Below are 16,473 nucleotides of genomic sequence, written 5' to 3' on the forward strand. Positions count from 1 at the left end.
TCCACTGAGCTGTGAAGAACTAGAAGTGAAAAGAGAGGGTGTCAATATGGCAGAGATTTTGGCCGAGTTGCAGAGGGAGCGGAAGAAGAATGCAGAGCTTATGGAGAAGATATCCTTATTGGAAGCTCAAATACATGAGAGAGAAAAGGCTTCTCTCCTCATTCCTGGACATGTACGATTTGATTATCAGAGATCCATTTCTGAATTTCTTAAAATGCGGTACATAAGAATTCATTTCTACGATAAGTATATACCAGTTTCAGTTTGTGTGTGTATGTGTTCAACTGTTGATGGATAATTCAACCATTACTACTGTCCTTTGTTTCTGTGGATTCTAATAGAGAGAGAGAGAGAGGTCGAGTGTTTACGTTTTTTAGATTTGGAGTTTTTAGGGGTAATTTGTGTTATTTTCAAAATATTGTAAGGATATTTTGGACTATGCACCGACATTGAAACGTATTTAAGAGCAGGTCCAAGGTCTATTATTTTCAGATTTGAAAATAAGATTCAGACTAATTTTAAGAGATAAAACCAAACAAGGGGTGAGGTCTGAAAAATAACATTTTCAGATTCAAACATCTGAATGAAATGACACCAATTCAGTTTGAAAATAGTACAAATACAAATATATATAGTATAAATATATAAAATAATACAAAATTCAAGGTTTTGCACTCTATAAATGTGTATTTATACTCTTTCCAAACTGTGCTTTATTGACTTTTTTTTTTCTTTCTTTTGATAACTAAACAGATCAAATTATAATACTGATAACAAAATAAATTTCTTTACATCAGGTATCCAAGGGGGATAATTTAGAAAAGGAAATAGATCTTGGTTTAAACAGTATTAACCGGGAGATTGTACTTTATAATTACATAATTCTTAATAACTTGATATAAGATACATAAGAGGTCTTAATTAATAATTTTGGGCCTAAGGCTCAGTTTGGAGGGAGTACAAATACAAATATATAGAGTGCAAAACCTTGTGTTTTGTATTATTTTGTATGTATTTACACTATACATATTTGTATTTGTAGTCTTTAAAAACTGAGCCTAAGACTGCTTTTGGAATTAGTGTAAAACGTCATTAGTATATAGCACTGAATCAGAAAAAGACCGTTGCTTTTTTGAAAATAATGATAGGTGGAAAAGTGTAAAGTTATATATCGATAAAATGGATGTAGTTTTTATATTAATTATCAATATAAAACTTTAAAGTTGATGAAATTTTACATCGATTATCGACATAAAACTACACTCCATTAAAACGCACACAACTAAATCCGAATATAATTTTACTTCTACTGTTATAAAATTAAAACGCACACATACAAAACCGAATCGACACCAAAATACAGCCCAAAGGAAAAGAACAATATTTTCCCTAAAATGATTAGCACTGGTCCAGCCCGTGAGATAACGAGTGTAGCCCAAGCCCAATCCTTACTGTTAGTGAGGCCCCGGCACAGCCCACGTGCACTATTTTTATCTAATATTTTGCTAACAAAACACAGAAGGCCCATCTGCACAATGTCGAGTAGTCGACAACTCGACGTCATTGTGGCTCGCAACAGGGCTGCCAATGGACTCCTGCATGTCAACCCAACTGGACATTCCCGCCCTATTATTTCACCCATCCGTAAATATAGATATAGGTAAATAATAATTAATTTTTATTTTAAACCTAATAAAATAGTATCAAATTAAATTTAAGTGCAGTTGCTGATTTGGATTTGATTTTTTTTTTTTTTTGAAGCCTGCTGAATTTAAAACCTCAACAAAGTGTGAAGGTTGAGTAAAATGGACAATTTTGAAGTATATGACTTGACAACTGCTGGCGCATTGGAAGAGTAGAAACCATAGATTAATTAATGATAAAGAAAGCAACAGATGTCGACCTACAAAAGAAACAACAATAGAACATGGTTTGCCCTAAAGCATTATTTACCTCTTACGCTGTGTTTGGTTGCAATGCAAATAAGTTTGTATTAATACAAAATCATGACAGGGTAAATGATTTTGAGTGTAAATTCTGATCTATTTTTGTTTTAAATTTTAACTTATTTTATTAGATTGCAGTATAAATAAAGTAAATTTAGACATGAAAAAGAATAAAGTTCAAAACAAAATTAAACAAAATTTTCATTTTTTATATTTACACTCCCATGCATTTGTATTAGTGCATATAAGTTTTCACTGCAACCAAACACAACCATAAGACAGATTAAAATTTTATGTAGTTTTATGAGGATCAAAGTTGCTTAGGTTGCATTTGGAAACGATGCAAATGGAGTGTAAATCCTGATTGAGGGTAAATTTGCACTCTGGATCACTTTTGCCAGTGTTTAGCAACATTACATTTATGCATTGACAAATGACAAACCAATGCATATTTACATTGATAATAAGATGTAAATGTACATCAATAAAAAATAAGTAAATTTGTATTTAAGTGGTCTTTTGATAAAAAGAAAAAAGAAAAAGCATATGCTTTATTGAAATTCATGTTTGCATCCATTACTGCTAAAAGTATATTTCGTCAAAAGATAAATTTATCAATGCAAACCTAATCCAACTTTACAATTTGTATGAACCATTATAATTTCTACATATTTGCATTTACACTTATTTATATTATTTCTAAAGGCACATACAATTTCAATAGAAATAGACATGCTTTTGGCTCTCCTCACGATATTCCTCCGGATCTCTTCAACTTCACAAAGGAAGATTATATAGGGCTTTTGCTCCTTTCTCCTTTGTATAGATTGATTTTTTTTTGTTTGTGCCTTTGTATAGATTGCTTCCTCGACGCACATACAATTTCAATAATTGGCTCTTACACAGGTGATTTATATATCCAGACTACCCAGCCTTCTATAGAGAGGTAATAAGAACAGTGATTTACAACTTGAAAAAAAAAAAATCTAGAATACTGTGACGAAAAGTCAAGAAAAAATCTAGAAGACTACGAAGAGTAAAGAAAAATCGTGCTGAGCACAACACCATTACTGGCCCATGCATGAAATATCACCATTGTTGGACTCGTGCAGCCACTCATTAATTTGTGAAGTGCGCAAAGCACTCCTAAAAGCTGGTGTTATTGTGGGTACTTACCCAATTCTAAGTGCTAATTGTGCGCCTTACCTTGCTGCCACTCAAAATAAATAAAATCTCAATTCAATAATGCAGCCAATAAAATTATTTGTTATTATAATTTTCTATAATTTTGATTCATTATATTCGTCATCAATTTTTAAAAATAAAAAAATCTTCTTTTTAAGTGTTTTTAATTAAGAGTTCCAATTTCACTTTACACTTTAGATAAATTAAATAACATATATATTATGGTCCATTTGGTTCATGGGAATTGGGGTATAGAATTGGAATTGGAATGGATTATTCCAATTCTAACTATTTGATTGAATAGAATAGGAATCTGATTCCCATTCTTGTTTCTCCCTTAGGAATGAAATCTCGTTCCTACTGATTCCAATTTCCATTCCTATTTATGTTTGAACCAAACAGACTATGGGAATAGACCATTTTGATACCCATAGATTTTGATTCCGATTTTCAATTCCGATTCAATTTCAACTGCAAACCAAGCGTACCCTAAGTTCGTAGTTTCTGAAAAAACTGATTATTGATAAAGGAAAAAACCTACCCCCATCTTGACCAGAATAAAGGTTTATTTAATGAAAATTTGAACTACAGAAACGAGTTGACCCAAATCATGTCTGTTCGCATCACACTATTTTCCAACTGCAATTTGCAGCCCCATTTGCTGAAACTTGCACCTTATCTAAATATCATCTGCTCATATTTGAACATCTAATCGGAATTGATGTGACAGCCACACTCCTCCCTATACCACTGACCACCAAAGGTCGAAGACCATCACAATACAAAGTCGACATATATATCGTCATTAAATATACATCCACCGATCTTTTGACTTTTCACATAAGGTCGGGATGCTGGAAGCTGATTTCTTTGACCATCTAAAAACAAACAAAATAAAATCTTTTGTTATTAGTTAGTTGCTCATCCAACTTGTTTAAGTGGGAATTTTCGAAGACAAAGAAGCCAACCAGCCCATTTCTATTTAAAGAGAGTGGTTGATGCATGAACATATATACAAATCTTGCAGTTTTACTTTTAGATACATAAAGAAAGAAAGAAAGAAAACCCCACAATGCATTCCCTTCGATTGGCTTCTCTAACATTGGCTCTTCTTCTCCACTGCATCGCCAGTGCTGACCCCCTCTTTCATTTTTGTTCTGGCTCAGCCAACTACACTTCCAACGGAACATATGAGAAGAACTTGAACCAGTTGACGGATTATCTCTCCTCTAAAGTTCCTCCCACAGGCTTTGGATTTGATTCAGTTGGGGAGGCCCCAAACCGTGTAAACGGGCTAGCTCTTTGTCGAGGTGACGTCTCTACCGAAGATTGTAAGAGCTGTGTCATTGGAGCCAACAGTGAAATCCGCCAACGTTGTCCCAATGACAAAGAAGCCATTATATGGTATGATAACTGTCTTTCGAAGTACTCAAATCTAGATTTCTTGGGTAAAATTGACTACAAATACAGGTTCTACATGTGGAACACACAGAATGTAAGTGATCCAGCTTCCTTTAATCAGAAAACAGAGGAACTCCTAAGCCGCCTAGCTGAGCAAGCTTATCGAGGTCCGATGCTATTTGCTACCGGAGAGCAACAGCTGGAAGAAGCGGTGACACTATATGGGCTGGTTCAGTGCACTAGGGACCTCCCTAGCGCTGGTTGCAAGAGGTGCCTGGACGATGCAATAAGTGAACTTCCTAGCTGTTGTGACGGTAAGCGAGGAGGAAGGGTTGTTGGTGGAAGTTGTAATTTCAGATACGAACTGTACCCCTTTGTCAATACATAGAACATGTTGAAATCTTTGTATGGACTATGGAGAGTTTAAGAGAATATATCTCTACATATTTAAACTATTTATGGATTATGAAATGTAAAGGACGGACCTTTACCTTGATGGTTCGGTTAAAATTTTTCACTTGTATATACAAGGTTTTAAAAACTGGACCAGATACGAACCATTTTTTGGATCAGTTTTTGGGTCGAATGATTGACCACCCAGTTCGAATGGATGACCTGTTCTGATTTAGAGAAATAAAAAAAAAAATCAAAATAAACAATGGCTAAAACTGTTCTCTGGATCAACAATTTGACTGCCCAAACCAGTAGGTCGTTGACCAAATCAGCAGTATTTGGCCCAGGATCAGTTTTAGGGTGAAATAGAACCGATTGCCTAACCGGTTCCCAGGTCAATCGGTTTGACTGTCTAGTTCTGTCTAGTTTTCAAAATTAACCTCATGCTTTTACAACAGCTAACATGATATATTCCGATAGACACAGGAAGGTGATGGGTCAAAGTAATAAGAAAGTATTCATAATTTAGTGATGGATATTGCACTATGGCCTAAAGATGACAATGTGGTGGACTTTGTAAATTTTAGACCCTACCTATCTCCCTTAACCTCCCAACTCGTATTCTTTCAAAATCCATACCTGCTTGGATTTTCAGAATCCAAACCTATCCCATGCATGAAAATGCAAAACTCTCTCCGGTCCTACCCTTATTGTGTTTGAGGGTGGAGCGGGTTGAGTCCAAAACCCATATCTAATTTCCTGTTATATATAAGCAATAAACAAATATTAAAATTTTTAACTATTTGATTAAGGGAAAATCTATGATGTGGGAAAGATATGGTATGGAAAGAGTTTTGACCAATTAAAAACCACCCATGACTTTTGATAAACAACACCTGATTTATTACCACGTTTATGATTCCATATCATAGTCAAACACTTTGATTAAACATGTAGAAAATACATAAACTATCAATTATTCTTTACATAATATTCAAAATATTATTAAATTCAACACCTAATACATAAATTCATATGCTTTCCAACAATATGTGGGTCGGGTTTATCTTATTACCATACTCTACCCGTACTCGTTATGGTTGTAAAATCTTAAAACCTATGCCTGCCCTAAAATCTATTTTCCAGACAAAAAAAAAAAAAAAAAAAAAAAAACTCCCATTGGGATGGCTAGGGGCAAATACCCTAGGTATGGTAGAAATTGTCATCCTAGAATGGCAAAATATGATTGATGTAGCTAACCCCATATAACTGGTATAATGGTGATGATTATACCCTCAAAGATGCCATTTGAGATTTATGTGGATTTGGGTGGTGTTTGGAACCATATGCATTTGTTGAATAAATGCTATCACATAGGCTACTTCAGCATTTCCCCATTATACGGGTTTACACGCATGGAGAATTACAAAAATAAGCCTTGATTTGTATGTATGCTTACCGTTGAGACAAATTTCATTTTAGCGCTTCCCCCAATAGATAGGCATTTATTTACTGTGTTGTTGATATAATGCCTAATGACGCCTAACTATCAATAAACAAGCTTATTACTATTTTTTTTAATTTTACAAATAAATCAAATACAAATATTTAATGAATAAATATCCACCGTTCTTACTTGATTGTCACCAAAGTAAGACAAGACGGTTATGATATAGAAGATATCACATTCGAATGTCTGGCCAATCAAAATCAGCCAAGTGAATAATTTTGGCGTTTTCTCATTTGGTAATGTTTGCGTTAGTACAAGGCGTTAAGTATAAGAGATCCTAATCACAAATATCAATATTATAAAACAACTATGACCCAGATCCAAAGTGAGAATCCGGCTAACAACCAAATCTCAAAAAGCGGATAAATCTGATTCAATTAGATATAAAAAGTAAGGCTCGTTTTGGTTCATGGAAATAGAGGTCTGGAATGGGAATCAGAATGAGTTATTCTGATTCTAATTGTTTGGTTGGATAGAATAATAATCTTATTGTTATTCATGCTGGAAGGTATTTTTTCATTTGAGGAAATGATCATTCCCTGCCTTTTCCTTGAAAATGAAATCCTATTCCTGCTGATTTTAATTCCCATTTTTATTCCTGACTGAACCAAATAGATTATAGGAATAGACCATTTTAATTCCGATTTCGATTCTAACTACAAACCAAACGAACCCTAAAGACCCTTTATTTTGAATGTATAAACACATTCGACACTTCTTTTCCCCATTTTCCCAACCAGCCATTACATATATACATCATGAACACCTCCCCATAAATGACAAGGGAAATGTTTGGAGTGTGTGGCTGTAGTGACTTGTTAAGACAGTGTTGAGAATGGTGTGTTGGTAGCAGATCATCTTTAGATTGTTAACAGCCTTGTATGTCAGCGACATTCTTCCAACGAGTAAATGAAAATGTATAATTAATAGGAAGATGTGCATCCCTGGCATCTATTATTCTGCTAACCTTCAACAACTATAAGGCCAAAACTGCAAAATTCAGATCTTACATTATATCTCATAATATTGTATATTAATAATATCTTTCCATGAATAATAACAGGAGATATTTTACATGTAAGCAAATCCAAATTCGTAGCCGCATTGTTGGACCAACCCAAAGAAAATCCCCGGACTTGATAAGCAGCACCTAATAAAGTATATGATTTTGGTGGTAACTAGTCTAAGTTGGATTTGTTTTCTTTCTAAGATAAAAACAGATATCATTTATATATCAATATCTTGTATTAATCAGGGTCAACTTAGTTAATACATTCAAGTTTCTCACAATTCAAGCAAACCAAATTAAAATGTAAAAGCTTTGACAATTAAATTATGCAATAATGCCAGAGTGGGAGGATGTCAAACAGATCGATAACCCAATTCAATGGGGGGAAGTGTTGGTGTTGGAAGGTTCTATATGGTCAATATCACATTCATGCAGCCTCATCCATCCTAACATCCTTCTCTAGAAACATTGACGTTTGAGAGGCCACTAAGCCAATTTGTGTCCATTCGAAGGCATGAAAAGGGAGATATTTGAAGGAAATCTAGAAGGAAGGCTGTGTGAAATCAGAGAGCCTTAATCATTGTTTTTGTATTCTCGAATTTGTTATGATTTGGCATTTTCCACTCGTTCAATTGTAAAATCAAATCCCACCACCGGCATCTAGGTGCAGTTGGCGAAGTGGTCACCGCCTAAAAAGTAAAAATTCATGTACGTTAATCATCCACAAGTATACTACACTGGAAGTTTCCTAATTCCTGAGTTCTTAATGTAATATATTGCTTTTTTTTTTTTTTTTGCTGCATTAATTAATAGATTGAACATCAACTTTTGTGGTTACGAATGATAATCCCCACGCCTGCACGTGATTCAGATGTAGTGTCATCAACATGGACTTTCACAATATCTGGACTTAGAGGAAACCAACGAAGCCTTGAAACGGTTGGAGGGAGGGCTATTCGGTTGGGTTGTTAAGAGCATGTAATCACTGCAATGGAATTAAAAATTTGCTGTTCAACCACTAGTCGGTTACGGGAAATCCAGATTTGCCACATGATTACCGCTCTCCGGAGGGTTGTCAAATTTGCAACCTCATCAATAGCATCTACATTGAGCCAGGGTGCAAACCAGTTTGCACAAGAGCGGTTAGGGAACACATCAGTTTAATGTTGAGAGAGGAACCAAACCAAATCAGTCTTGTGTGGTGGCAATAGAAGAGGATATGTTCAGTTGATTCCTCGGGCGTTTTGTGTTTATTGACTATGAAATTAATATTTGCTTTCATTATTTATTAAATAAACTCTAAAAAGAATAAAAGCTTGAACTTATGTGTATGAGATATTCTGTAAAATGTTAAGTTCTTGTTTCCCTCGGAGCCAAGACATTTTTTGAAATTATGGTTTTCAAAACCGGACCGGACCAGATGGTCGGACTGGAAAAACCGGGAATTGGTCACCTGACCGGTTCCATTTTTCCCCAAACTCATTTTTTTCCCAAAACCATTAATTTTTGTCAACAAACCACTGAACCAGCCGGTTAATTGTTCGAACAGTTTTAACCGTTTTTCAAAATTTTTAATTTTTTTAATTCTTTTTATTCTTATTTTTTTGTCAAAACAGGCTGGCTGTTCGGATTGAATGGTCAGACCATTCAAACCGGTAACCGGACCCTGACCGGTTCAATCACTGGTTTGATTTTAAAAAACATGCTTGAAATACAATACTTATTTGACATATTTTTATAGGGTGCTAATTTGAGCTGTAAAATAAAAACATTTAAAATTATGCTCAATAAAACAAAAAAGAAAAAGAAAAGCTTTTAAAATTATTAAAATAAACATTTAAAATAATAATAACCTAAAACTAAACGCCCACAAAACCAAACATATACTTTTATCTTTGTGATAGAAAAGTCCACTACGAAAGTTTCTAGCTTGTGGGCTTAATTCCTACTGTGAACTCTAACGAATTCTGTAAATCAATTAATCTTTATAAGAAATCCGCCAGAGAATACATTTTGATTTGAAAATACTTTGGCTCCTATCTGGTCATTGGAGGACATGTGTGTGATCAATTGTTTTTTACAATTAATAATATTTTTAAGGTTTTCGGAATTTAGATGTGAAAATAAATAAATAAATTTTTTATTTATAAATCAACAAGTGTGTGACGTATGTCCCCCAATGGGTCATGTCTACCAAATAAAACCAAGCCGACCAAACAGATTATATCTGTTTTAGGAATTTTTCCTGATTAATTATTGGGCATTGGCACCAGTTCTTGCTGTTCTGAAACAATTATGACCCAAACCAATTATATATATCATTTCCTGATTTTCTTATAATTTTTATTATATTTTATTTTAAAAGGATAAATTTCTTAGACATAAACTTTTAAGATGTTAGTATAAACGGGTCAGACCTGATTATTCCGATTAATAGTTTATTAATAATTGGAGCAGTCTGCATCTATCTTATAGAATCAATCAGTTCAGGACTGGTAGATCCTGTCCGAAACCAGAACCAACACCCATTTATAGCCCTAGTTTTAATCATTATAATGAATTTGGACTTAAAGCCTTATTCATTTTTTGGTAAGTTATTTATTCAAATAAATGCAGTTATTTGGATAAGTTTTTTAGAAAATATTTATTCGGGCAAGTGCATTTACCCATGTTCTTTAATTTTACATGTAAATAATGTAATGACCATTTTAGTCATAAAAATTCATTATTAAAAAGGGTATTTTTGTCACATTCAAGTATTGGCAACTTCCCCTTAGGTGGGAAAGTTATTTACCCGCCTAAGAGAAATAAACTTTCCTTGATCCCAACATAAATCTGAAAAAAATGAAATTCTTGATTAATAGAAACCAAAATCCTATTGACCCACTTTCCCCTCTCTCAAAAGCCAAAAAAAAAAGACCCCCTAAATTTCATTAACCTATTATACCACAGACGGTTGAAATGACAATTCTATCATATTATTATTTCTTATTCCCACCAAAACAAGTTCAAAGGCCAAAGTATGCAGTTTGATGGATATTCCTCTCCCAGATGAAATCCTGAGGTTGAAGGAAGTGTGTACAGTTTCAAATTTTCAATATCCAACATGCAAAAAACCTTTCTTTGTACAACTTCTGTCTGCACTGAAATTCTAGAACTCTTAATTTCTTGAATAGGTGATGTTAACACATTCTAGAATTCTTAAAACGGATTGATTGTTACGTTATCCCGCTGTTATTACATTGGAGGAAGAGATGATCAAGTTTGTTTGTCATGTTCTTATTTTCAGGGTTTTGACATTTGCATATTCATAATACACGTTTTTTTACCAAGTTTTGATGATCTAAAATTGCATAAATCGTATTAATTAATCTCAAACCTTCTCTAAACTTTTTGATATAGGTGAAAGTTGACCTCTTTTATTAGAATCTTCTAAGAAAACGATAATATAAGAAAATATCCAAAATATTTATATAGTTATTTTTGATCAAAATGTTTATTTTTTAAATTTTTTTCATATGAATCGTTAACCCAAACCCTTTTAATCTCTTTTTGAAATCGATTTACTTTTTAAATATGTCATTTATATCAATTGCTCAAAGGTAAAACTGCAATTTTAAATTTTTTTGTTGTTGTTGTTTAATTATAAAATTTTTATAGTTTTTTTCTATATAAACCAGCATGCATAGGTATTTTGGACATCTTCATACATCTTTAACAGAAGGGTCCATTTTCAACTGCATCATAAAGTTCAGGGGAAGTAATAACAATTACCAATTTTCAAAGGAGGTTTCAGCAACAGTCAAAAAAAATTAAGGGGTGTCACCAAGGTTTTTAAAACCGATCTAGACAATGAACCGGTCAGGGGTCTGTTTCCCGGGTCGAACTGTCCAACCATTCAAACAGCCCATCCTGACAAAAAATTTGGCCAAACCGTTGAATGGTTCGAACAGTTTGAGCGGTTCGACCACCTGGGTCAATGATTTGCTGACCAAATCAACGGTTTTAGGGGAAATAATGGTTTTGGAGTAAAACGGAACCGATCACCTGAGTGGTTCTCAGTTTTTCCGGTCTGATCATCCGGTCCAGTTCGGTTTTGAAAACCATAGGTGTCACAGTTTGGGTTGCTGTTATTTTCAAATTGTCAAGCTTTTTGGTTGAGAGAGAGAGAGAGAGAGGTAAACCGAGTTTTTCCCATGAAAGGTGTCCTTATTCTTACCAAATATTTGATCGAACAGGGTTGGGTCAGGTTCACCACTTGATCCGACCCACTGACATACTAGAGATTTCACCCCAATCCTATAAATTTTCTTAATTGGCAATAAAAAATATTTTATATTTCAAATATCCGCATGGCATATAAACCAAAAATTGATACATTTTCATTGAAGGTGGAAATGGAAATCAATTATCCGCATGGTATTTAAAGAAACAAATCAAACAACAGATAAGTAAAATCAGGTAACGAGGTACAGATACATCTTTGATCATGGATGATAAAGAGCTAGCCCTTTTTTTTTTCTTTAGGTTGTGTTTGATTTGTGCAACTAATTTTTTTCCTTTTTCCTTCCTTTCCCTTTTTTTTCTTTTAAACCAAATACAACCTTATTCATTTGTTGCTTGACATTTCAGAGTTGAATTAGTTTGCCCTTCATCCCTTTCTTCAAATATAATACCGCCGGCCCAACTGATTAGACTACATGGAGAATTGTTCAGGACTGGGTAAAATTCTTTTATGTAAACAAATATTATTTGTACTTTTAATTTTTGTACTTAGGATTGGGTCCTTACCCAGAAAATTAAAAAAGAAGATAAAATTAATCGCACTTGAGATTAAAAAAAAAAAGTATAAAAAAGATAAACGCTGATGCCCTATGTTGCGCAGCTGGATAATTTGACTAAGTTGTCTCATGAAGAATAAGTTATTCAGTAGGTTTGGTTTTCTATTTAAGCAGAGAACATTTCATGAAGAGAACACCAACCTGGATCCCTTGGCTCATCTTTGATATTCCTCCAACATGTATTCCCTGCGTTTCACTCCTCTGTGTCTGTTAACCATCTCGCTTCTTGTCCATGGCGTCATTAGTGCCGACCCTCTTTTCCATTTTTGTTCAAAATCCGGCAACTTCAGTGCCAAAAGCCCATATGATATCAACTTGAACAAGTTGATGAGCTCTCTCTCCTATAAAGTTGTTCCCTCGGGCTTTGGACTCGGTTCGGTTGGGCAGGCACCAGACCGTGCAAATGGCCTTGCTCTGTGTCGAGGTGATGTCTCAAGCACAGATTGTAAGACCTGCGTCTCTAAGGCCAAGACGGAGATTCTACAACGCTGTCCCAATGACAAAGAAGGAATCATATGGTACGATAACTGTCTCTTGAAATACTCAAATAAGGATTTCTTTGGGAATATCGACTACAAATACAAGTTCTACATGTGGAACGTACAGAACGTAAGCAACCCAGCTACCTTCAATCAGAAAACAAAGGAATTGTTGAGCCACCTAACCAACGAAGCTTATCATAGCCCAAAGCTATTTGCAACGGGAGAGCAAAAACTGGGAGAAGCACAGACGCTATATGGTCTGGTTCAGTGCACCAGGGATCTCTCTACCACTGGTTGCAAGAAGTGTCTGGATGAAGCAATAAGCGAAATTCCTAGTTGCTGTGATGGTAAGATAGGAGGGAGAGTTATTGGTGGGAGTTGCAACTTCAGATATGAGCTGTATCCCTTCGTCAATTAATGCATAGAATTAATATCCTTTTGGTATATATATATTTATGGTTTAGGGATTTACCCCATATCAATATATATATATATATATATATAAACCATCTATATATATCTATATATAATAGAGGAATAAATAAAGTGTTGATGCATGCATGAACAACTTTAACAACTTTATTGTGGGTAAAATAAAGTCTCTCAATGTACTATAAGATTGATGTTTGCTTTTGCTTATAACATGTATTAATTAATTAATTCAGTTTGGTGTTACATGAACAAAGATGATGTGCGAATCGTTTCATTCCTCTCTCTCTCTCTCTCTCTCTTATATATATATATATATATCAAGCAGTATCGACAAGGTTTCCAAAAGGACAACTTCTTGAATTCATTAATTGAAATTGGTAAAAGATATTGTTTTGAGGCTAGCTAAAATATATGTTGCTTATTGTTCCTGTAGCATGATGTTCCTAGCTGCATCGTCAATGAACAAAAACGCAATTTTTTATGAATGAGACGCATCTCAATCTTAACTGGAAACAAAAAGACTTGAGAACTAAAAAAAAAGTTCCTAGCTGCACCATCAATGTTTGTGTTTCCATATAGGTGATATTTTAATCTTATTAGGTCCATATTCCAGTAATTACTCTCATCTAGCTACCTCTATAAAAAAAAATGTCGTCAGACATAAATTGGATTAGGAACCAACGGTAAAATGGTTTTTGGGATGTCTAGTTCTTGGAAATATTGTTCATTTGGTCAAATCTATCCCAAATACATGCTTGTTTTAATTAATTAGTAGGAGAGTTTGGATATTGAACAAACCATTCAACTCATGGCCTAGAGAACAAAAAAAGGTTTTAATTACGTCAGCTGCCCAAGTTGACAACAAACATTGCTGTCACATTAACACTTAAATGCCACCTTGCCATGTTTTCAGATACATGCATGGCCCCTTAGACTTGAGTATACATATGAATTTGTTCAATTACCTAGAGGATGAAGACGTACTTTGACCTGGATCTTGGTCCAATCCAATCTGATCCAATTCAATATAAATCCATAATTGACGGATTAGGTCCAATCCAATCCAATAAATAATTACTTTGGAACTGGTCCAAATCAACATACGTTATTGGTCCATCCAATATTCCGCGATGGGTCTAATCCAAATCGGTCCATTGACACCCCTACACGTACTCCGCTTATAATTAAATAAGGTTGTTGTTGTTTATTAGAAAAGAAGAAAAAAACAAATAAGGTTGTTGTTGTGCTAACACCACCAACAATTCCAACCCAAACTCATTCAATTAGTTGATCAAAGCTGAATCAAACAAATAGTTGTGCTAATTAACAATGAAAATCTGTTTGGAGACCTATTAATTATTAATTAGTCGATAAAAGCTCTGATACAATGTTGGTGTAGATGTAGAGCTGAAGAGGACTTGGTAAATTGACAATGAGTAACAATTTGGAGTAGCCATGGTCCATGGAAGATGGGATTTCTCCGCGCCGCAAAAATAGGTGGGGTTGCATTTAATTAAAGGGGATCTTTTCAGAACGTTGGATTAGTTATCATATGTATTGTAATATGGGAAAAGATGCAAAGGATAGTAATTGTAAACGACGGACCAATGAAATGAAGAGCCAATTGCGGCCGTTGGAGTCAAAATTGAGATACAACATTGACATGCATCCATCCATGCACACCATTGCTTTTGTTATTAGTGACGACTCAACTCCGTATTCGTTCTCTAGAACCATTCAAGAGGCCAACGGTTTGACCAAGATTATAGTTGTCCATACCACCCACTCCATTCAAAAACAGTTGGCATCAGCGCCCCACACAATCAACTTTGGAATAGCTCTATTCACTATCCTTTCATCTCCACTTCCTTCTCTGGCACCGGTGTTCGCTTCGGTGATCACATCGCTCAAAGGTAAAGTTCCTTTATATTGAAATAAAAAATAAGGGAAGTCTAATGGTCGCTAAAATGATTAACAGGGAGTTCCCACAAAAAGCCTTGAATTGCAACCCATCTCTTCATAGTCGATTCCACCTTGCTTACGATCACTTATATCGGAGCAAAATTAACCTAAAAAATTCAATTTCTTCCAAACTATCCAACAGATGGCAAAACGGAAGACAGCTCCAAATGAATTTTCCTTTGCTTGAGAATAGGCACGTTCTCGAAGAATATAATAAAAGCCAATGAGTGAGAGAGAATCCATCAGACGTGCATAAAGAAGTGGCACCATAATCCCTGCACTTGCACTTGGACTATATATTTTGTTCGTAATGTTTGAGAGACTTCTTGTCCATGCTAGAGGGAAAGAGGCAAAAAAACCTTCATGGTCAATGGTGATGTATTTGGCAATACACAACATTATAACAAGTTGGGAAATATACAAAAAATGAAAACAAAATAGAGGGAAGAAGAAAAAAAAAATTGCATCTGTTAATATGGTGTCAGTGGCCGTCAGTGATACCAGAACGAATGTCGGCATCGGAGAGAGAAGTAAAAATGGAAAGGACGCTGAACACGGGTTCTGTGAAGCTGAATCGAGAGAGAAAGGGCTGAGCGGGAATAGGGGCTTTGAGTTTTTTCACTTTTTTTTGGTGAAATTTGGGTCCACACGCATTAGAAGTAGAGCTTGTGCAGAAGACAGGTGTCCTTAATTGACTGTGTGGAGGCATTAGTGGGGCGCTGATCTGAATTTATCCAAAAAACTAAACAAGAGCAAGTGTTGAGACAAATGTTTCCTTTTAGGAAATGGGAAAAGTATGGGCAGGCTCAATGCAGATTTCTGAATTCCACTAGAGTTATAAATATTCAAAAGGTCAAAAACCTCCACTCTATACACTAATTCCCGCTCGTAAATTGGCATCAATTCCAAGCTGGCACCCACCCCAACTGTACTATAGGCCTAAAAATTCTGACCTTGGGCTGAACCATTATTCTCCCTTAGGAAATCGACTTTAATGATTATAAGACCGTCGACAAAGCGTTTTCATAGTCCTTTGCTGCCTTGCATTGAGATTTAGGAATATCTCCTCATAAAAAAATTCCAAGTATGAAGATATTCCCTAACGCATGGTGTAAAAGGCTGTGTGAATGAAGCCGATCTTTGGTTTGGAGGACTCTCTCACAAGTGAGCCCACTTGACCATATCTCAGCTACGAGGACAATGTTGGGGCTCCGGATCCTTTCCATGCCAATGAAGAGAAGATCCTTAGGGGTGGCAATTGGACAGGTTTGGATGGGTTTAGTTTACTTTCAATCCCTCTATCTAATTTGCC

General features: G+C 35.0%; 1 protein-coding gene and 1 pseudogene across 1 annotated transcript; both read left to right on the forward strand.

Moving 5' to 3' along the window:
• The first annotated feature begins 4,132 nt into the window (after nt 1-4,132).
• On the forward strand, nt 4,133-5,052 carry LOC148878131 (antimicrobial ginkbilobin-2-like protein pseudogene; annotated as a pseudogene).
• Nucleotides 5,053-12,384: 7,332 nt separating this feature from the next.
• On the forward strand, nt 12,385-13,465 carry LOC148878132 (antimicrobial ginkbilobin-2-like protein). The gene has a single exon (XM_088966098.1). It carries the CDS (start codon nt 12,463-12,465, stop codon nt 13,183-13,185), a length of 723 nt encoding a protein of 240 aa, XP_088822224.1. The 5' UTR covers nt 12,385-12,462; the 3' UTR covers nt 13,186-13,465.
• The last annotated feature ends 3,008 nt before the right edge of the window (nt 13,466-16,473 follow it).

This window comes from Nelumbo lutea, chromosome 1 (genome assembly GCF_056320005.1).
Source record: "Nelumbo lutea isolate HS-2025 chromosome 1, American lotus-T2T, whole genome shotgun sequence".
In the NCBI taxonomy this organism is placed as follows: Eukaryota; Viridiplantae; Streptophyta; class Magnoliopsida; order Proteales; family Nelumbonaceae; genus Nelumbo; species Nelumbo lutea.